Source organism: Cydia fagiglandana, chromosome 21, assembly GCF_963556715.1.
Source record: "Cydia fagiglandana chromosome 21, ilCydFagi1.1, whole genome shotgun sequence".
In the NCBI taxonomy this organism is placed as follows: domain Eukaryota; kingdom Metazoa; phylum Arthropoda; class Insecta; order Lepidoptera; family Tortricidae; genus Cydia; species Cydia fagiglandana.
The window spans coordinates 6,625,881-6,650,287 of record NC_085952.1 but is presented as its reverse complement, the minus strand read 5'-3'; the positions used below and the strand labels follow the sequence as shown (position 1 = coordinate 6,650,287).

The 24,407-nt window shown below is 35.8% G+C and overlaps 1 protein-coding gene across 1 annotated transcript in view; it reads left to right on the top strand.

Annotated features, from left to right (window-relative positions):
* Positions 1 to 10,325: 10,325 nt before the first annotated feature.
* The window catches only part of LOC134675192 (homeobox protein BarH-like 1), an 87,710-nt gene continuing 73,628 nt past the window's right edge, over positions 10,326 to 24,407 (top strand). The window contains exon 1 of the mRNA XM_063533394.1: positions 10,326 to 10,927. Coding sequence (XP_063389464.1) covers positions 10,417 to 10,927 — 511 coding nt within the window. The 5' untranslated portion in view covers positions 10,326 to 10,416. The remainder of the gene's footprint in view (positions 10,928 to 24,407) is intronic.

The following is a 24,407-nucleotide window of genomic DNA, read 5'->3' as shown; positions in this document are numbered from 1 at the left end:
AGCTGTCCCGCGAAAGTTTTAGAGCAATGATTTATTATGACTTTAAAAGTGGATTAACACAACAACAATGTGGAGACCGATTGACTATTGCTTTTAGTAGTGAAGCACCTTCGAAGACGACAATATACAGGTGGTATTCGGAATTTCAACGTGGCCGTGTGTCTCTTGCGGATGACGTACGTGAGGGTCGACCGAAAACTGCCGTTACCGATCAAAACATCGATGTTGTTCGCCAACTGATAAAAGAAGATAGGCATGTTACATATCGGGAAATTCAGGAGACTTTAGGCATTGGAATGAGTCAGGTACAAGTTATTTTACAGCAAGAGTTGGGCGTGCGGAAGTTGTTTTCCCGGTGGATTCCTCACTTGTTATCTGACGACCAGAAAACGGTCCGTGTCAATTGGTGCCACAAAACCCTAAAAAGATTTAATGGAGGAAGCTCAACTGCCGTTTTTAGTATTGTGTCAGGTGACGAGTCATGGATTTACGCATATGAGCCTGAATCCAAAAACCAATCTCGAGTATGGGTTTACAAAGACGAGCCGAAGCCAACAAAAGTTGTTCGTTCTCGCAGCACGATCAAAAAAATGGTAGCCACGTTTGTCTCCAAATCGGGTCACGTGGCGACTATTGCTCTTGAAGATCGAAGAACTGTCAATGCCGATTGGTATATAGGCGTTTGTTTACCGATTGTTTTTGCTGAACTGCGAAAAAATAACCCTAACCGCCGTATTATACTACACCATGATAATGCCAGCCCTCATACTGCTCAGAAAACAAACGACTATCTGAAGGGCGAAAAAGTCGAATTACTGGACCATCCTCCGTACAGCCCCGACCTAAGTCCCAACGATTTTTTTACTTTCCCGAAAATAAAGAATCGGTTGCGTGGTCAGCGTTTTCAGACCGCGGAAGAAGCAGTCCACGCTTATAAAATGGCCATTTCGTCAACCCCCAGTTCAGAGTTCAATAACTGTTTTGAAAACTGGTTTCAGAGAATGAAAAAGTGCATTAAACACAAAGGAGAATACTTTGAAAAACAATAAAAGTACTTTTATTTCATTTAAACGCGTATTTTTTCCAATTCCCGAAACTTTCAGGGCAACCTACGTATTCCTAGGAATATCGCGATACGCCCGATTTTACGATGTCTATATGTATGGAATTCTTAGAGATTTTTGATTAAAATAACACATTTTTAGTTACTTTGTCAAATTCGATCTCGTCGAGATATTAATCTCGATCCCGAAAATCTGACTGTCGAGATCTCGAAACACCGAATCTCGATTCTGATTTTTCGTGCGAGATCTCGAATCGCCAATCTTGGTGCGAGATTGCATTCCCTAGCTAAGACCTTAAATTGCTCGACAATTACGGAGCGTGACTGTACCTAAAAATTTTGTAAACCCATAACCATGCAATGAAATATTTTTGATTTTGATTTCTAATTTGAAATATTAGAATCATAAAGTTCAAAATAGATTGTACCTATGTTACTACAAAAATGTGATCCCTCTCAACGCAAAACCCCTTGTGTCTTAGGAGGATCTAGATATTTTCACACAAGACGGTTTATCGATAACTTCTTACATCACTAGATTATCGACATTCAATGTCGACTATTGCCCATCACTTTTCTGGCTGTGTACGTATTTAGAAACTTGACTCCGCCCCTAAAATTAGTGCGATAGGGACAACTGCAGCTGAGGCGCAAAATCCTGCGTAAAAATGACAAAAATCGAGGTTTCGTACTCCTCTTTTTCCTCCTCCAAAACTTAACCAATCGTAACCAAATTTGGAAATCTAAATGATTATGAAATTATCTGTGTCGGACCGTTTTGCTTTTTTGGCTAATTGATATCAGTTTTGAATACCACGCCTCTCATTGCGGCATAGTCAATTAGGCCATTTTGGCCATTTTTGAAGGGCTCTAGCGCCTTAAAAAACAAAAATATCACAAAAAGCAAAACGGTCCGACACAGATACTGACAATATTAATCTGTGTTGAAAAAATCATTGCTCTAGCTTCAAAAACCACGGAGGAAAACGAGGAGTACGTTTGTATGGAGGAATGACCACTCCTGTTGGCTCTTAATCAGTGGGCCCCTCTATAATTTCTTAAGTTTAAAATGAAAAACGACATTAGGTTTAGGACTAATGAGCAACGTTCGAGTTGTTGAGGTGTCAATTTTAATCAATAATAACTTGTTACAAATTAAAAATTCTAAGTTATATAATATATGTAGGTAAATGCTATAAAAATAAATGAGTAGACAACATTTTAGCGACTTAAATAGGTAGTAGGTACTTACCTATCTATTGGATTGTATTTTTATCGTTAGGTAGGTACTACTTATATGTCTGACCATGAATTATCGTAAATTGAAAAGGTGACAGGAAACCACCAGGAAACTAGCCTATTCAATTAACAATCGCAATAAAACAAATGACAGTTGATCCGCCATTTTAGCTCATTTGTTTACAGTCACACTTGACTTCTCGGGGTTGGCAGGGGTGGGAATAGAACCACCATTTTAGTTAAACATGTTGCAGGGACTTTAATGCTTTCAAATAAGATCTAAAATTGCTTAACAAGTGTTTATTTTTAATTTGTTGTTTAATTTTATTGTATATTCCCCACTGGTACGAATAATATTGGTGTTTTCGGAGTCATTTATTTTTTAATTTTGTGAAATGTAGGAAGTTTTTGCCATGGGCATATTTTAGATTGATCTAAGGTTCAGAGGGCCTAGCCAAGTTAACAATCGTTGATAAAACGCCAATCGAGACTTAAATAATGTACGGATATACATATATGGTCACGTATTTTTTCATACCATCTGTAATCCTGATACATTTTTTCTTTTCGTTCGGCGTTTATCGATGTATAGTGTATTACGATTGTCATCTTGGCTAGGCACCCTGTTATAGTTAATACATTGATAATACTTTAAGTCTATTTTAACTTGAAACTTCTGTATTTTTCTTCATTTACTCAACTTCTTATTTTTTACTGATAACGGCATAAAACGTATTAGGTAAGTTCCCCTGTGATATGCGGCAATACGGGAGTAGGTACCTGTCATTTCTGTCCAAATCATTAGGATCAACCTCCTTTTTATTTTATTCTCGTAATGAGTACCTTATGCACATACAAATATTTGAGGGCCGATTTTTTTATTTCGATCGCTTGATTTCGTCACTCGAATGTCGGTGGAAAACGGCGAAATGCAAATTTTTGAAATACGAGCGATCGAAATTTGGAATCTAGTGGTATTAACCAGTCGATTACAATTCTATTAGTAGAATTGAAGTGCCTAGTAGTGGAGATATTATTTAACGAAATACACGAAATCGAGTGGTCGAAATTCAAAAATCGGTCCCTTGATATTTTTTAACATATTGCAAATAGCACGTTGGCAATACTGTCTTTATCATAAGGGCGGACAGTAACATTATATTTGATTAACTATAAAAAATAGAAGATCATATAGGTAGTAGAAAAATATTAGTTTAATTCACTTTCTTTACTTTCCAAAAGGACCCCAAATTCTTATGTGCCCAAGGGCCCCTGCATAGTTTAGAGGCTTGCACGTTAGTATATCTTGCCTATTTTATATTTATATCAATTCTACCAAGTAAGTATCTACATATATCAACCTACTTACTAATAATTTAATGAAAATTACATGTATTTGTAGCCGCAAGGTCATGTTCAATATGTTCATGAGCATAACCCAACCCACTTATAATTATATCCAATTAGATACGTATCATATAGTCAAATAGATAACTCTGTGTTGTGTGTAATGATAATAGTACTAGGTAATGACTTAAGTTCATAAAGCCACTGATGTTCATAACATAACAATTGCTTATTTACAAACAAGATATATGCAGTGGTAACTATTACTAAAAGAAAAGAAAATGGATAATAACTGCTTCGAAGAAATTTATGTAATTTAATCTGAGCTCAGATGGCAGCGCTGGAGTATCGATCCAGAGACCGTGGGTTCAAGTCTCACAGGCAGTAATTTTTCAACTTTTAAATTTATTCCATAAGTTTAATAGCATCGTTCGCAGACGTTTTTGCTTGTTAAAAAATAAAATAATAACTATTGTTCATTTGGTCTGTCCGTCAGTTTATAAACTTCTCCTTACCTATCTGTTAATTTTCACTTAGCATACTACATGGAGGTCAAATCGATTGGTACCTTTTCAGGTCCTCTGAAATTACCGCACCAGGGTCGGAAAAAAGGCTGACAGAGTATAGATGCATTTAAGATTTGGCTTGGCACCGACTTCAATCATATCAGTTGCTAGCATGCCTATTTAAAAGGGATAATATTTAATTTTAATATTTTTGAAGTCGGTTTTCTTCAATACATAACTCACACTTTTACATTGACATCCTGTACCTAGTTATGCGATAGTAATTTAGCTAAGTGTAATAGATATACCTATTACTCAACGGAAAACAAAATATTATGCTCATAGATACACAGACATACAGACACACATTTAGCAACTTAATGTCCCGTGTCATCCCCTCGCACCGGAACCGGCGCCATATTGCGCCATGATTGGCCAATCACGTCGATGTCCGGTCGGCCATGTTATTAACGAACATTACTGTTTCAGGGCGGTCTGCATGATAATCTAGTAATTCCACGTGTGAGTTATTTGGATATTATGTCAGTGATGGATGCGTTATTACTTTAACCTTATGACTATTTCAAATGGTTTTATGTAGAGATGCAACGGATAGTTGTTTGGCCGGATATCGGATACCGGATATTCGGTTTGACCATCAGCCGAATGTCCGGTATCCTGCCGCCGGATATTCGGCCTGCGGAACTATGCCTACATTTCAGTTTTCCAGGTGCGTATTCTACAGGTTTGACCTGTTTCCTAGTGAACGTTCGCGCGGACTCATTTCTAGGTTCGAAATGAGTGCGCGTGGAAGTCAATAGAATTATCAAAATTGTTTTATAATAATAAACAAGTACGATTATGACCGTGTCTGTTTCTTAAATCCAATTTGTTTACTCCGAAATCAAGCAATGTTACTATCCGGTATCCGGCCGGATAGTAATATAATGGCCGGATAGGCCGGATACCGGATAGTAACCGGATATCCGGTGTATCTCTAGTTTTATGGTACACTAGCGACCCGCCCCAGCTTTGCACGGGTTAACAAATAATACACAAAGCTTCCTCAAGAATCGCTCTATCGATAGGTGAAACCCGCATGAAAATCAGTTCAGTAGTTTTTGAGTTTGTCGCGAACATACAAACACACAAACAGACAGACGCGGCGGGGGACCTAGTTTTATAGGGTGTAGTGATAGGTGTGGCCACAGAATAAATAATAGTACTAGATACAGAAGACTCACTCTCTAACAAAACGCGTCTGTCACGATCAGCACAGATATGGCCGCTAGGTGGCGACAGCGCCACGCGCGGCTTATGGCAAACCCCAAAATTGGGGTCGAACGGATGGATCTAGCTAATACCTGTAGCAAAGCGCCGAAATCGCGGAGTGAATCACGCCTGGTATGACTAAGTTTGGAATAATAATAATTGAGAATACTAGCGAAGTGTTCAATCAGACTTTCAAATCTGATCTGAATTTAACGAATCATTTTTCTGCCAGACCACTTACTTACATATTTCTCTATGACCCGACATAGGGTACAGAAGAACGAATATGAATGAATTGGATTTAGAAAGGTATTAGTAAAGTTTGTGATATGACACTGGCAGTCAGATAGTGTAGGTAAAAGTAGGTGCCGTAAAATTGGATGAGTAGGGTCAAAACTGAAATTCAAACCTCGATAACATTTTATTTTTACATATGAAAACTGAATGGTGTATATAATAAGTGTTCCGGACGTTTGTATTTTAGTTTTTATTTTATTTTGGGTAGTTCCATTTCATAACTTTGACGATAAAGAGGAAAACCCACCTCACCCCGTAGTGCCTCGTATTTGGGGTGAGAGGGGTTTTCATACAAAGGTGATTTTGGAAGATTGTTGGATCGATTTTTTTTTATTATGCGTATTACTATAGCTCCATTTTAAATTGGAATACATTATTTTTGTAGCAGTAGCCTTAAAATCCCTTCTCACTCCCCTCTCAAACCTTCTCTCCCCATTCATAACCCACCTCTCCCCGTGAAACCTACTCACCCCGTTTTACGGTAGTACGGTACCGTTACAAATAGCGAGCGGACGGGAATATCCGCCAGAAGTGCAAAACAGTTAATAGTAGCAGACCTAAAACAGAAGGCAACTAAAATACCAGTAAAACACCTGTTATTTGATACCATAAACGCCGAAGTGATTCTCACGCATAGGAAGAGGAAACTAGTAGAATACTTCCAGCCCTAATTGCCGCCCACCCTGTATTACCGATATTAATATTGCTTACCGAACACTCGTATCATGGGACCAGCTTAATTGTGATCTTTTTTTATGCAATTATGGTGGTATTGACTGGGAAAACATGAACTGCAGTCATTTTTGGACACGAAAACTACCTAAAGAAAAGTTAACTTGACATGACATACCAGTACCTAAGTAACGCTGATGCCTAGTGGCGTAGCTATACTCTGTATCTTTAGGTATTAAAATAAAAGTAAACAAAATCTACCCGCAAATGGCTCCTTAAGCCAGTTGAGGGTAGACGAATACATTACATGATCAAATAATGTAGGTTAAAGTTAGGTCGTTCAGTGACTGATCCAGGCGGTTTTGTATTTGGTCGGTTAACCAATAAATGTTATAACTACTCGAATATACAGACTATATTAGGCGTGGGCGAATGGGGCCTTCGGCCACGGCCTCGCATTTAGGGGGGCCTCGCAAAGCCAACCTTTTTATTATCTTGGGAAACCAGATTCAAAAAGGGCCTCGCAGATGTGGTTTTCGCTCACGGCTAGATTGGTTCACGTTACGCCAATGCCATAGTCTAATAAAACATGGTCTTCTCTTCCCAGAGTGACACAAGCCTACGTCACAATAACATGGCCGCTATATATAGCGCTATCGCATATTATCATATAGCGCTGTCGCATGATGACGTAGGCTTGTGTCAGTCACGTAACCACGAAAAGACGGGAAGAGAGTACCAGGCGGAGTATATTATTATACCATGCGCCAATGCTGAGTGATGCGGTCGTAATTCGAATGTCACCTATCAGTAGTATCAGTCTACAATGTGTTAGTGATGTAGTGGACAATTGATTTCCATCGTATTTTCTCGGAAACATTCGTATTTGTCATGCTACTGCAATCAACCTCAGTACTTTTTGTACTGAGACTGACAGAAATAGCAAGACACGTTCGTACGTTTCCGTGAAAACAGATGAAAATAATTATGCATTATTTATTTTTTAGGTATTTGTTTTAGTTTTGACGGAAGTTTTAATTTTAGGTAACTTTTTATTGTAAGGTGATATTAATTATGCATTCTGTAAGTTGCATGAATAACGCCCAGTAGGTAATCTGTAAAGAATAATTACGCGGTGTTGATAGATGCAATTATGATCGAGTTCCGCTTCCATCTCCAGCGGATTTCATTGTTGTAATTATTAGGAATTCCTTTGGAATCTTAATGGTAGGTAGGTATATTTAATTTTACTGTTTCGCTAGGTTTAGAACTACGTGTGTGGTATAGGTATGGACATAAATTATTTCTTCACCTAGGTACCTACAGGCACCGTACAGTTGTAATATTTTGAAATTAATGTTGTTTTTTCGTATCGATAGAAATTTAAATCATCATCATCATCATCATTTCATCCTATAGGTAATATACGTCCCACTGCTGAGCACAGGCCTCCTCTCATGCGCGAGAGAAATTTAAATAGCTATCTGGTATCTGTCATGTTTTCAAGGTAAGTTTTCAAGGTAGGTAACTGTTTTAAAGGTAGGTAAATGTCTTGTATACCTACGTAAGGTAGGTAAGGTGAGCTTACCTAAGTAAGTATCGCTTACTTATGTAATTTATGTAAACACGTTGTTTATTAAATCGGTATAATAAACACATTTCTTAAATGTGTAGGTATTTCATTTATTAGGTATATAGGTGTCGAGGACTAATTTGAGGTTTTTTATATTACAATTTATGCTTTTTATACATTGTCTATGTTTTTATGCTATTTTGTTTTACCTTTTGTTTTTTACACTAGTTGTCATTAAATGCTGTTTGAAAGCCCAGCTTTTTCGTTTGCTCCCAAAATTTTTGCTATCGAAGTGGAAATTGTCCTGGATTCCGGGACAATAGGTATAGCGCGATATCATATCATGCAATATAAAATAAATACATATTCAGACCAGCCTACCTACAGGGCAGTTGGGTGCCTAACTATCCATCCCTATTAATTATACCCACGCATATCAAAATCACCCTAGACCTGAAATTACGACAAGCCAATTTTACTTTTATCCCTTTCTGATACAGCTCATATTCCATTGTCATTTTACTAGGTTTTATGACATTTTTATATGTGACGTTTAAAGTGGTCTAATCACACTTTTAATATCATGGATATAGGAAATAATTATTAACTAGCAAGTGTTAATTAAAGTTCTACTGCGATACGAAATCATAGGTTTCTAACAATACTCCTTTGTGCCCTAGCCCCTAGTGCTTAAAGTAAACTAGAAAGCTCTATAATTGTTAGTGTTGATATCGATCGAAGATTGTAGGCAAATTATTTTGATAAGGAGTACTCCGAATGGACTTTCGGGTGTAATTTAAATTTAAATATTTAATGTATACGTATTTGAGTGCTTAATCTTTCTTTAGGTAAGTAGGTAGATACAAATTATTGTTATAGGTACAGTTTTATAGGAATAAATTAGACATACGGTCCAATTCGAACTTTAAGATACGTAAAATACTTATTACGACTAGATACGATATGGATTAGATATCAATGTCAAAAGTGACGTTTTTGTGTGAGAAATTTATATCTTAACATCTAGTTTAAAATCAATGACAACAGGGGCCTTACTGGATCGCTAAAGGGCGGAGCTATATACCTAAGTTTTATAACTAAATATAATAGCTCCGTCCTTTAGCGATTCCGTTTAGGTCCTAAACAGAATCGCAATAAGGATCATGGTAAGGCCCCAGGTAGAGTTTTTCTCGGGTTATTTTTAAGACCGTTATATTTATTTTATTATTTGATCTTCACCTATAGGTAGCACAAAATACAACATGGCCTTCTCTACCATTTAACCACAGGGCTAAACATGACGTTACTACAAGAACACAGAATAAAAAAAATATTAAGAAAATAGTGTAGGTAGGTACTACCTATTGAATGATAAAAGATAATTATAGGCATCGTATGAAAATATTATTTAATTTATCTAATATTACCTACCATTTCCAAACCTGCCAAGTCAACCAGTTAAAAATGTTTTAAGTACCTATGTTAAGTAATAATTTATTTATTTCCTTATTCTAAGAAATAAATCAGTTTTAACTACCTACTTTTAAATAGCGATGAAAACATAAAAAAATAAGTAACTACATACTAGTAAAAACTCAATTCTGGTTACTTATCTAAATTATTTTGCTGTAAAAATAATAACCGACTTCTAATTACTTACCTAATGGGTAAGTAAGTAACTATACTGAAGTAAAAAGCGCAATGTAACTACTACTGTCTCCTCCATATATTGATATATAGTTTACGTCGAAATAAATTATATGTCTTAGTAAAAAGCGCAATCTTAAAGTGTAGGTATAAGTAAGTACCTAAGCAAGAAATTTCACTTTGGAAAGTAAAGTAGGTACCTATACTTAAGTAGTTGATTTAATTATGTTACAATAAATTATATTATTGTTACTGTTTATGTTCCTACACAACGCAGGAAACCAATAAAAGTTTCCCACTAACATAATCTGTTTACAATTGTATTAACGCGACAATTAACCCGTAAACTATAAATGAAGTGAAGGAAAGTGGCAATTTCTCTAGTGACAAACGTCGACCTTATCGACTTGAATAATGGAGCGAGTAGTTAGACTCGCGTCTTCATCCCGATAATTAACGAACCCCCCCTTCGCCCCCACTTTATCCCCCCGCGCGCACCCAACAGAATTAATCACACCATGAATCTCGCCCCCCAATCCTGGGTCGGATTAAAAAGTTTTATTGGAGCCCCGATTGTGACAGCCCGACGCGCCTCGCTTCCGACCTCCCACCAATCACGGCCCGCTCGCCACGGAATACCTTCACGCGATTGGTCGGTCATTAACGAGCGCCGCCCATTCTCGCCGCCCGGCCCAGGGCTGTCACACGCCACGTCAGTTGACCGAGGCGCGTCGACCCGTCAGCCGTATCCCGCGTTACCGGTTGTGATCCGTTGTGATACAGCGTGTGATGTTGTGAAAATGGAGGAGGAGTCGATGTCGGGACACAGTTGTTCGGAGGACGATATTAGTGTGGGTCGGCCGTCGCCGGCGCCCTCGCGGTCGCCGTCGCCGCACGACTACTTCAGGCCGCTGAAGCGTTTGAAGATGTCCGAGCCGGCAGAGGAGAGGCGCGGGGAAGGAGTGAAGAGTTTCAGTATTTTGGACATTTTATCGCACAGCCCGCGGACGCCGGCGAGGATAGTGAGGCCTTGGGACGGAGCGGCGGCAGGGTTGGAGAGGTTACAGAGGTTGCAGCGGCTTGCGGGGGCTGCTTTGTTGGACGGCGAGCGCTGGCGGCTAGCAGCGCTGGGCCTCCTCCGGCCCCGGGAGGCCACAGAATGCGACTCGGTGTCGGAGCGGTCCTCCTCGGCCTCCGACTGCTGCTCGGAGCCGCGCCGGCCGCACCCGCAGAACGCCCCACACACGCCTCTCGATGCGCTGTTCCACATGACCAGCAAGACCTTTGAAGCCAACAATCCTGACAATGGAGGTAAGTTCATTCTTTGTTTCATGTTGTGTTAAAATTTTAACGCTTTAGACAAAAATCTAAATAAACTACCCTGAAAAGCTGCAAACTTTGTTAGAATTAAAACGTCTAATAAGAATCGCTGTTCAGTTTGAGTTAAGATTTCCACGATTCGTTGTCTATTTAATATTTGCTTTGATGCACTTTTAAAATTATTATTTAGTTTATGGCAAAAACAATATTTACCTACATAAATTTCCTGAATAAAAAAACAGCTAAAATTCAAATATAGGAAGGTATTTTTCTCTCTATATATTTGTTTACACTTTCCGCTACTTCTCTGTCTAACTACAATAAATGACGCTTCTATGTATAATCTTTATCATAGGTAATAGGTACTCGAAGTGTGTAGGCCGCAACGTACTTATTATGTTTTATAATACCCTGTTCCCGGCCACTTGAGATTATTTTTATTTTAGTACAACATAAGTAGTATGATTGACGACGAAGTTGGAACTTTAGTACGAACCTACGAACTATACATGTAGTGCATAATTATTTTCCTTTGTATTTTCACGGAAACGTACGAACGTGTCTTGCTATTTCAGTCTTGTACAAAAAGTAGGTACTAAGGTTGACTGAAGTAGCATGATAAATACGAACGTTTCCGAGAAACTGATGGAAAACAGTTAAGCATTCATATGTGCCTATACTCATAGATAGTAAATAAAGCCGCTACTTTATCAGATTATGCGTCAAAAAAATCAACCATTTCTCGAATAACTTAACAAAAAGAGATAAGTAGGTAGTTAAATATATCTTTATATACCTAAGACTAAAATCTGGCCGAGGACCGCGAAAACTAACGCATACTCCACCGACAAGAGCCATTGCTCTCTTAAACTGTGATGATGATACCTAAGTATGTTAGTACAATTTTAACTATACACTGTCACAGTCCACAGATGTAGATTGTAGGGTCCACTTGGATTAGTTGCTACAAAGCATTGCATAACATTTGAATATACCTACAGAAGTACAGATAAATATTAAAATCTTACACATTTCTTGAGAATACCGGGTGTGGCCTGTAATATGAGCAAAAAATTTAACTGTAGGCTGTACTCCTCATATTGACCAACATTTGTTCAGCGACTTTTAAAAATAACTTGTGGTTTGATTTTTAATACACTTTAAAGTTAATCCCAAGACGCAATGTATTGCGAATTTTGTTATGTTTAAGATAATTTTGTTATCAAAATGATATGGCGTGGCGATGCCGTCCATTGAAGATAATATTTATTTTGTATGAAAAATAGGGAGTCTAAAGACTTTATATTTTTTTAAAGTTGTTGAACAAAGGTGTCACCCGTTTGAGGAGTCCAATCTATGTTTTCATTATTTGCTCATGTTACAGGCCACACCCGGCATAGGCATACCTATACATATTCAAATTATGTATACGCAATTCTGTAGCAAGTACATCAAGTGGACGGAAACGGACACTGGACTGTAAACTGACGCAATAATCCCTATTTGGAAAGATATTCGAAGGTGGCACATACTTACTTTTAGGGCGTTGATTCTTCCACACTATTTGAAGCTGAATGTAAGTACCAGGCAACCATACAACACGAACAGTATAAATAAATGCCGGTCCCCAAATAGCCCCGAACGCAGGAACACAAACAAAACGAGACCGGCCGGTACTAATTGCTCTAATTTGGCCCATTCGCGATTAATTGGCCTGATCCGATCTACGACCCATGAGATGGAAGATAATTATATCGGATGCTTGATATTCATTATTAATTAAATTATACATACTTCAGACTCACTTTGAAGAAAATAATTAACCGAACTCATTGAGTAGGTATGTAATTAAAAAAAAAATTGGACTGAAGTAACAAAAAAATAAATTCTGATTAATCTTACACTGATTTTGTTGTTACAAGTTACAAACAGATCTGTTGGCCGGTGCGGTGTAAGTGTAACATATAGTTCGCAAGTTCCAATTCTTATTCTAGTTCCAATTTTTATGTAAGTTGTAACAAAATATTTTGTTATGCAAATATAATATTTTTTTTAATACAATTGCTCAAAAAGTGCTACTTTACGTAGCTGTTTAGCGTGCGGAAAGTTGGTTATCTCGAACTAGTGCTTTTTACTTTTCCAATTTTTTTTAATTTATACTTGTTCCAATTCACGACTACTTATTGATGAGTGTTAATATTAGTTTCCTTTAAACGTCGTAATCAGCATAAAAACCTACCGTTAATGTAAGAATACGAAAAATATTACATATTTCATATTTAATTACTTACCTCTTCATCATTATAACACGTTTATTTTTAATATTCAATATTGAAAATTCCGTTCTTAATAAGTTGACTGAATGGAACGGAATAGCTGCCAAACGCCCATAGATGTAATATACTTAAAGACGACGTCTAACCGAGCTGTCACTGTTACCACTTTTGTTTAGTGTACGATTAACAATGTTTTTCTTATTTTTTCGCAACTGTATTAAAAAACGTCGTTCGATACACGTGCGGAAATGTCATTCTTCACTCGTCCCGAGTCTTGCCACTCGCCTGCGGCTCGTGGCAAGATATCTCGGTACTCGTGAAGTAATAACATACCTTCCGCACTAGCATCGAAATGTACTATTTCAGTGCAAGCTAATAGGTATATATAATTTAATTGAGCCGTCGTGTAGGACGATTTGAAACTGCTGTGTTTACCTATTTCCAATTGTAGAGGTATGAATAGTAATAATAATAACATCAAGTAATAACTGAAACAAATAACTCAGAACGGAATAAAACACTTAGGTATAAAACTCTCGTGTTTTACACATAATTAATATCATTCACGGATCTAAATAATATATTTTTTTATTTATATTGTATTTATTAAGCATTATTTTTATATATTTAAATAGGTTATATCAATCCTATTTTATTTATTAGGTACGTATGTTTTATGTAGAGTACATATTAGATGAGTGATTTGCAAAAAAATTGTACGTAGGTAATTAAGCGCAGTTAAGAAGCTGTGATTAGTCTTAACTTAATTAATTCATTTGTGTTACGAAAATTAACTATGTAAATTTTATTGTATTTATTGTTCTTAATTCGTAAACATATAAGTCTATAAACATACGCTAAAGAACACACTTTCATGCATCTAACTTAAATAAAAATGGCTTCACGGTGGTAACACAATGTAATCAATTAACTTAAGACGAATTACAGGTGCTTAATAACTAAGTATGTACAATTTTTTTGCAATTCACTCAGATACCAATGCCGGTTATCTTCTTCTAAATTAAAAGACATTAGTCAAAATGTATAGTACGTCTAACTATAGTACCTATGCCTATTAATATCAAGTTTGAATTGCCAGTAATACCAGTACCAGTCTGACAAATTTATAACAACATAATATATCTAGGTACCCAGTAGATAATAGAAATGCATTCATTTCATGCAAGTAATGTATTGATTTCTAATCGATTCTCATTTCCTGCGGATTTATAACCCCACATTAGTCTAAAGTAAGTATGAGAGACTATTGAGTAATATGGATTTCGCAAAGTGGTAGTAAAAGTAATAGCTAATATAAATGAGTAGGCAGAATGCTTACATTTGCACGAATGTAATATTTTATTTATATTTCCGTGAAAAGACTTAGATATACTTTTACTAAAATTATTAGGTAACTGTATTTAGACTCTCTTTCGACTGTCTAGGTGTCTAGCTAGTCTATTGCCTAGTAGCGACCGTCGGCATCAGTACGTAATGTAGGTAAAAGGTAGCTACTACGGAATAACGTGTACATACCGTTTTGCGGCTGGTAGTAGATAGCGCATAACAAAAAAAAAATTCAACATAAGCACGGAAAGTGCTTATTCCCGCACTAGTGCGGTAAAGTAGCATCATATGTACTTAAACAGTTTCATTGCGCTCATCCAGCGGCTACTACTTTCTAACTCACGTTCAAAACTGCAATGAAGATATTATTGATTACCGAACATGAAAAAACTAACACGTTTAATGCGAGGTGCGGCCGGTATAGGTGATTACGTCAAGATTACAGGGCGGCGACGTAATTGAAAGATGTCGGACACCCCGAGCGGCAATTTCGGACATTTTTTAATGTCATCGATGTTTATGCGTACGAAATTGTATTCAATGACTGTCATTATTTATTGATGAGTGCAAAAAATGTTTTAATTGTCAAATTTGATTCTGATACCATCACAATTCTACCTATTATAGTTAATTCTGTAAGTGCTTCTTTTGATTTATAGGTACCTAATCGTGCTAGGCAAGATTATAGGTATTGTTAATGTGGTTTTAGTACCTATTTTACAGTTTAAAAATACCGATTTCATAGAACAATTTGTTCAATTTCAAGAACTGTCATTAACAATAGACAAGTTGATAGCTGTAACACTATTAATTTGGGAGCTTCCGAGTATCCCTCATTGCCGCCCAAATGAAGATAAATTTATAATTTCGGAACCAAAAATAATAAGAGGCCCCACTAATTCACCCCAAATGCATTTTAAATTAATGGTCATTTAAACTCGTAACGGACGGCATTCATAAAAATTAACCACTTAATAAAATAACACCAAATCAATGAGCCCTCGAGAAGTTACACACGTCATTCTGGAAAAAATATGGACAATGTTGCACGGGTTGCAAAAAACGCTTTTGTTGCTCGCACAAAAGAAGACATCACGGGCAGTTCAAAATTAGAGCGATATGAAAGGAAAGGCGTTGTCTATGCCCCATATGCTGGATTAACACGTTAGTCATTTGTCATTGCGCGGTCTGATTGAGGAAGCAATTTCTCGTTTTCTTAACGGAAATAACTTTTTTTTAACATCCCTGGACATTAGAGGTGTTTGATAGCATCATTATCGTAGAGGATTAAGGGCAGGATATTTTATATCCCGTCGTGATACGTGTGAAAACAGGTCGATTAATTGTTGTCTAATAGTAATTATAAGGTGACTAAATTCTACATCCGGCTCTTAGACTATTTTCTTCAAGTGCATATGGCTATTTTACGATAATTCCAGTAAATAAATTATTTAAAAGCAGCTTTAATTGTTTGTCATTTAACCATTTTTCAAGTGAGTATTCAAAAAAACATTTTTGTTTTAAATCTGAACAAAAAAAAAGAAAACTAGTTTTAGTTATTTTAATTGTAGTTAGGTTTAGTTTTATATACCTACCTGTTTATGTCTTTTAGTAATTTATATTAATAAATAATCATTGTCGTAAAAAAAGAAAACAGTATATAAAGAAATTGACAGTAAAATAAACGCCGAGAGATTTGATCATTAATCTGCAAAATAATTTACTAACATACAAAAAGACAGTAAATTTCAGCTAAAGTACCAAATCAAATTCACCGAAATTGGTCTAGCACTCAATAAAATAGATGATCAACTAGCCTGGCCATAAAATAAAGAAAAAACGCAATCAAAGCTCACCTTCGGTGTCGGCAGATTTAATATCCCACAAATATGGTTTAAATTATCTAAAATTATCTCATTCCAAAATGCGTTCAAATATCGAACATATTTTCTAGCTAGTAAGATCCAAATTGTAATAACAGTTTTATAAGTCTTCATCTCAAGTAATTCCAACAATGCAACCTGTGGGGTCCAAATGTTCCCATTCCCTGAACACACCAAAACCAAAATAACAAGATCTCTAGATCCGTCACAACAGTATGTAGCCGTACATTATATTTATACTGGATTTAAGTGTACGGCTCGCTCTCACTTGGTTGTTCATTGGAATAATCCTGCAAGGTGTCAGCCGGGTTATATTACCCCTATTATGAAAGGCAAAAAGCACCCGCCATTATATTATATTATACAGGGTGTGTATACAGGGTGTGATTCGCTGAGTAATTGATTGTAAATGCTCACGATCTGGAGTTTTAGGTTGCTGAATTGATATTAATGCAGCTGAAAAAAGCATTGATAGTTGTAACTTCTTTATTGAATGGCAGTTAATTAAGTTTAACTTTATATTATACTTTAAAAAATATCCTTGAAGTAAACACTATTTATTTAATACAATTAATTCAATTAATAAAATTAAATCACATTGTATGTATGTAGGTATGTCACTTTATTGCAAATAAACAGGTTTACATAAAATGAACAAAACAAAACAAAAATAAAAATGTTATGTACAAAAGCGAACTTATCCCTAAAAGGGATCACTTCCAGTTAACCTTGTTTATCAATAATAATTATTTCTACTTCTTGCTATTGTTTCATCATACGTTTAACAAATAATTGTATTCATGATACAAGTTTAAATGGTTTTATCAATGATAAACTAAAAAAAATAGTATGATTAATATTTATACTTACCTATCAAAATTAAAAATACATAAACACCCTGTATATAGCAATACCACCAGCCTCATAAATACCCAACCAATAGTAATTTTTAATGTCCCACGACTTCGAAATTAACCGCAGTTGTGGACATGTCTGCATACTACATATACCTACACCATACTCATATTCCTATATCAATAACATTATGAAGGCCTGCTTTGCAATCAAACAGTACTAAGTCACAAAACCGCTGGCAATCAATTCTTAACCTAAACACAAACATATTAGGTTCATAATTCATTGCATTTTTTTTGTAGATTTTCTTTGTTTTACAAACATATCTACACCTTAGTAATGTTGCTTTAATCCCAAACCGTCACAATATCGCTTTCAAACAATTTTAAACCTAAACACAAAGTCATACGCTTCAAAATCGAACTAGCCCCTTTTTTCAGATTAACTTTTGTTTTACAAGTATATCTACACCATAATGCTATTCACTCGCAAGGTGTGAGTGAGTCCTGCTCACTCATAGGGTTGTGGGAGGGAGATAGTTAATTTAATTATATTATTCGGATCCTGTCCTATCTTGTCCATCTGTGAAGGTTGCGGGGTTATGATTACGATGCGCTCGAATGATTAGAGTGCACCTTTAAAAAGTTTTCACAAAAGTTAAAATTAGTATCACTTAGGCCCACTTGCACCATCCCATTAACCCGGGGTTAAGCGGTTAAACCGTTAACTTAGTGTCAAATTGTACTGGTAACCATGGCAACTCCAGCTTTAACCGGTTAATCCCGGGTTAGTGGAATGGTGCAAGTGGCCCTAAGGCATTCCACTAACCCGGGATTAACCGGTTAAACCAGGATTTGCCATGGTTAGCTATACAATTTGACACTAGGTTAATAGTTTAACCGCTTAACCCCGTGTTAGTGGAATGGTGCAAGTGGGCCTTAGTAATTAAATAGAAATCTGCGGTTAGGTACGCATTTGCAAAAGGCTTGCCAGGCTTCACAACTTTTTTCTTGAATTGATAAATGGAATGCCAAATAACTCAAAAATATGTCCAATAGTTCTTATGTCAGCGAATTATGAACTATGGGACATATTTTTGAGTAAGTTGTATACACCCATATTTTTACACTTGACTGTAGGTATTATAAAAAGATAGTAGTCAAGTTTTCACTTAGCTTATTACTGTTAACCTTTATTTCACTGATATTAACACGCGTATTCGGTAAACGAGATAATCACAAGATCTAGACACGATATAGAGATCAACTAGATTTACATTAGATATCGACTAGATGTGACTTGGATATCTAAGTCATAACTTGTCGAAATCGTTCAAGAGGGCCTCCAGAATCGCGGAAACGTCTAATTTGACATATCTATCTTACAAATATCTTTAAATTATCCATATCGTAACTTGTTGAGGTCTAGTAGAGATCTAATACATTTTCAGAATCGAGCCGTAAGTATCTTGTAAATCAAAAACTGTCTCTCAAAGAAAAATAACAATATCTAATCTATAGTTCGTTTTTTTAGCATTAGAAAGAACTTGAAAGCAGGGAAGCGATCTTGACATGTATTTTTATTGAAATACGCTTTTTAAAAATCAGTAACTATTACTTATGAAAGCAGAAGAATATAAACAATCTTATTAGATTCATAATTGTTGCATATTTGCCGTAACTTATTTTTAAATTGTGTTTTACAATTAAAAGACACATCAAGATTGTTTACCTTATTTCTAATGTTAAAAAAACGAACTAAGTATATAATAATAGCTATGTTCAAAAATCGGCGCACCTTGTTTTAGTGTGGCGCGTCGTCGGCAGCGGGTCATTATTTAATAACCTCGCATTTGGACACCCCTGCGCCGAATTATAGGGCAGTTTTTGTAAATAAACCGCGGGCCCTTTGAAGCCTTTATGTCGGCCCAAATTGATGTTCCGACACCCGGGCGGACATAGAGCAGGGAAGGTGTAGAGCGGACATAGAGCAGGGAAGGTGTAGAGCGGACATAGAGCAGGGAAGGTGTAGAGCGGTTCGTAGATAGTTCATATGTTTTAGAGTAGGTATGACTCTTGTCCGTGGAGCAATTTCCATGTTTGGCGGTCCTCTGCCTTCTCTTTGACGTCGTAGATAGTTAGGTATAAAGAATTTCTATAAGTAGTAGATAGTAGTTATTAAAGGGTCGGTAACGCGTATGTAACACTCCTGGAGTTGCAGGCGTCCACAGGCTACGAAGACCATCAGGGGCTGTATGCTTGTATATTGAGAGAAAGAAAAAAAGTAGATAGATACAATTATTTTATGATCACAATTTGTACAAAATTAGACAATACTTACTATAAAACAGACACCATGAATTAAACGCTAAAACAGGATCCCCGCTCAGCATAATTAGGTTTTGGAAACCATAGTGCTGGTTTTCGGTGAGGACCTAACATAAAATTAAAAAAAAAAACGAGTGACGAGTAGAATTTTTAAGGCAAGCGGAAATTTAAAAATTAGGTTTTTTATTTACAGAGGATCAAAATAAACTTCACAATTTCTGGAAAAACCATTTATTATTTTTTTACCTCTATTTTCTACTTAACAAACAATTAAACCTAGCAATAATTTTGTAACAAAACCTAACCTAACCAATTACCCATTTAATTAGGTGAAGATTCTGACAAATCGGTAGACATACATTTTAAAAACTTAAGTTTTTTACAAATAATTAAGTCGATCAATGAATAGGCATAAAAAATTAAGCATCGCATACAATTAAGAGAAAACTACAGGTATGATAAAAACGATCCCACCAACAATAGTCGCAAACTGCACCTTTCTCTAATCTCAGATATCGAGTCGATAAGTTAATCGATGCCTAATTCGAGTCGATTGATTTTTTCACTGGCAATTACTTCGCTTTGTGAGTTTTAGGTCAGGTGCCTTTTTAATTGGTTGATTATCGATAAAGGTTTTTGTCTTATGTGTTTGCCGTGGGTGGGACTTAATATGGCGCGTTAATATCCGGTTTTTAATATGGAAACAATATAAATTATTTTCTTTGATGTTTGCGGTGACCTCTATATTGTTTAGCGGATGTCAAAATATTTTCGCCTTATTTTGGGGTACTTACCTTTTTTTTTTTTTACTTTAGGTATTTTTATACTAATACATTTACATATATCTAAGTTAGATTACTTAATGGTTTAAGCTTTTATTAAAGTAAGTACCTACCTTAATATTCAAATGTACCTGTCGCAGGCAAATTGTAAATTGTTTACAAACGGCGTCGTCGATTTACAAACGGCGCTGTTAATGTCATAAGGTATTTTACAAATTGCGGACTGTTTACAATTTGCCGAAGGTTTTTTACAAACGGCGGATTCTTACACAATGCCTACGACATACCTACAACATGGCTCACTGTACTGTCTTGAATAGTACCTTCAAGATGTGTTAGGTTAGGTACCAAAATTTTTTTAGGTTCCGTATTCTTTGAGACTCCTCTCCAATATGCATTAGATGGTCACGAACCCCCCTCTTTAGGCCCTAACCGGCCCCTACACCACGACATATCGTTTGTGAACTAATGTACGTCCAATTGCTTCGCCGCCATTATCTAATCTCGCATTATTGGACGAACCATTGTCCTGTCTTGCGCAGGCGTATCGGGTCACTCTGTATTCAACGCTTGAAATTTTAAATAAATAGAAAATAATTTTTAAAGGCAAATTAATAACTCAACGATCTAAAGCGATTAAATACAAAATGTAGAAACCTTCGTACATAAGGCAGGCGTGCGAATTATTTTATACATTTGCTTTAGAAATAAAGGAAATAAATGAAAGTACCTTGATCCCAAAAGTTAACGGCACTTCACTGCCTTCAAATGTGTACTTTTTCTTATAGTTTAATTGAGTAAATACAGTGGCGTTCAAAAGTGCATATATAGATGTCGACCGTAATGCCTTAATATTACGGTTGAAAGAACTCCATGCACTTTTAAACGCCACTAATTAAAAACTCATACAATTCATACACTAAACACTTAGATAGATATACCTTCTTATACCGACTTGCTCGTAAATGTGATCAGAGTGCAAGAAAAGGCATTTCGACGGGTAAAGTTAAACTTGTGTTATTTCCAGCCATTAGAAGTATGTACTTTTATTTACCGTCAATGTTGAAGCAATGAAGCAAAATAACAAAACACATTCACACGCGATGCTCAAGCAATATATTTATTCAACAACTGGCAAGCGAAAGCTAACATCAGAACGTCTACCGCGAAAAACGAAAACTGAAATTTCGTTATCTCTCTACCGCTCTTGCTAATCGAGTGACAGAGAGGCAGATAAACACATTTAGATATTTGCGGTAGGGCTTCAGAGTAGAATTGCGAGAAGCCCTTGCGACCGGACATGTTAACGAGACAGAATGATGTGCCATTGCCATTGTCCCGTTCTCTCACGCGATGCTAACGCGACATTTCCACCTAACCTCAACTATACTTACAAGTCAATTAGTAAAGCTAAATCTAGATTTTGCGAGGAGATTTGTAAATTGGTCATTTTAAATTGATCAATTTGTGAAGTGCAATGTTTGATGTGATCAACTGATCACATGTCATACTACCGCAGCGGTAGTATGACATGTGATCAGATGATCACGGTAGTACCGCTGCTCATGATAGTCATGATATAGCTAGCTCTTTTGTCAATAAATGTCATAAAAGTAATTATGTGCAATGGAGCCTTAGTATGGAGCCTTAGTATTGTATTCTCTATATTGTACTTGACAGAAAATAAACAATAATAAGTGTATATTGTTCTGATACCTATTATTGTCTTCCCTATTTAGTATTGTAACATATCAGAATAAGTTAATTAATGTTTTTGATTGCAGTCTGCTTTATAATAAAAATACACTTTGTATTGTGATTTTAATTGGGTACATTATTGTATTTAAAACCTCATACAATACGTGCAAAATGTAGGTAAATTATGTACAACACTTAAGGCCAATTTCATGCACTTTTCGTACGTATTCTTAATTTTCTTTATAAAATTTTAAAAACTTTTGATATAATTACGACATATGGAGCATCATTTCATATAAAACAGGTCAATACGTTCAAAAACCTTATGCAAACCACATTTAATAAAATAATTCCACGTTTTATGAGGATCACAAGGGATCGCTCCTCGGGCGCGAAGTAACAATAAAATATATTTCAAAAGACGATCCGAAGTCTTCACTTTCCAAAAATTAAAATATTTTGCAATACAACGAAAACCGCACTATAAAATATTGAGAATTAATACGATTACAAAGTACAGAGTCGTGAATCGTGGAAAAACTGTATTGAAAGGATGATTCAATAATTTCAATAACACATTCTTTCTGTCACGAATTTCGATCTTTTCTTTAAAGGTATGTGGGTTGGGTGTTGGTGAGAATATCCGTAATTTATTTTTATGATCAAACCGATCGTTTGCTGTGTGTATGTGTGTAATATGCGAATACAGCTGTCATTACAAAACGCAGTCAGACTGAACATATTTTATTAAATTTTATTGCAGTACCTACTAAACTTATTTTATTACATTATATTACATTAAAATAGGTAGCTGAATGAAAACAAGAGAAACAAAATTCGTCAAGAAAACTATGGGGAACATGAACCTAAATAATGGTTTTATTCGTGATTTTTATAAACGCATGTTAAGTCTAACAAGCCCTTGATAATCGTCGTTTTTTAATAAATTAACTGATTGCGAGTTTTTGTGGTCTTCGACGATTTCAAACGATAAAATAGTAATTTTCATTCTGAAATACATATTCGTTTTATGATGACTGATAAGGTACCTAAGTATGTAGCTAGGTATGAAATATGTAAGTAAGTATTTACATAAATCAATTTACCTACTTTATACACATTCAATTTATCAATCTGACAATAAACACTTTCTAGAAAACCACCTACGACGTTACAATCTCAATCTTAACTTTAGTGCCCATTAACCTTAGACGAGTATAAGTAAATAATACAACGCAACATAATTTTTTAAAAATTCTCAAGTACGACTTTATGTTTGTATTGTATTGTAATGGTCTTTAACTCTTTAATTTCTAACACACGATAAGCCGATAAGGAACTAAAACAATGGTAACACATTAATTGAATTATGTTTACAAATCGCCTCGTCCCAGCAATCGGCTGCGGCGCTCTGATTGGTCCACTCAATCCACTACAATGGCGACCAACTTATTAACTACTAGGTAAACATACCCGATATAAACTTGAGGATCTCCTATCTTAATAAAAACGCTGTTGCATTAACAACCTTATTAAACTTGAAATAGAGTTCACGTTAGTATACGAACAAAAACGAAGAAATGAGGCTTAGACGCTAAGCAGGCGACATTCTGAAAAAGAAAAAATGTCAAGTCTTCTACAAAAGCCGACAATTGTGAACGCTATGCCAACGGATTAAGATCGTAATTCGAACGGTTATGGTTTTAGAGTTACAGCATTGTGGTTTTGAGTGAGCAATGTTAATCAGGTGCGGAGCGTTGACAAACGCTACAATAATTAAAAGTGTTAGCATTTGACACGCTAACATGTAAGCGATTAAATTAAATAGTTTGTAGTGTAACTGAAACCTAAACAGATATAAGCTTTGATACATTTTATACAATACTTATGTAACTTATGCTATACCTAAGTAGGTACTTATAGCATAAGTTTACAACATTTTACTGATTACACTGATTTATATTTGTAGTGCCTTTGTATTCCTATAGCCTCTAGTCTAGGTACTTATAGCCGCAAAACTAGAAGACAGGCAAATTCTATTTGTCAAAGTAAAGATTAAAAAAAAAAGAATAGAATGGATGACCTTTTTATAGGACTCTGGGCGTTTATGAGATATAGTTGTGTAAGTGCCGACCTAGTTCATGTAATATGTCTAAGATAGGTAGGTACATTTATTAAATTGCGTTAGTAATTTTTCCTGACCACAAAAACTGAAAGAAAATCGATGTACCTAAATAAGCAGATTATTTTGGTAGGTTGATAAAAGTAAAATGTGATCACGATTGACATTTATTTTAATTAAG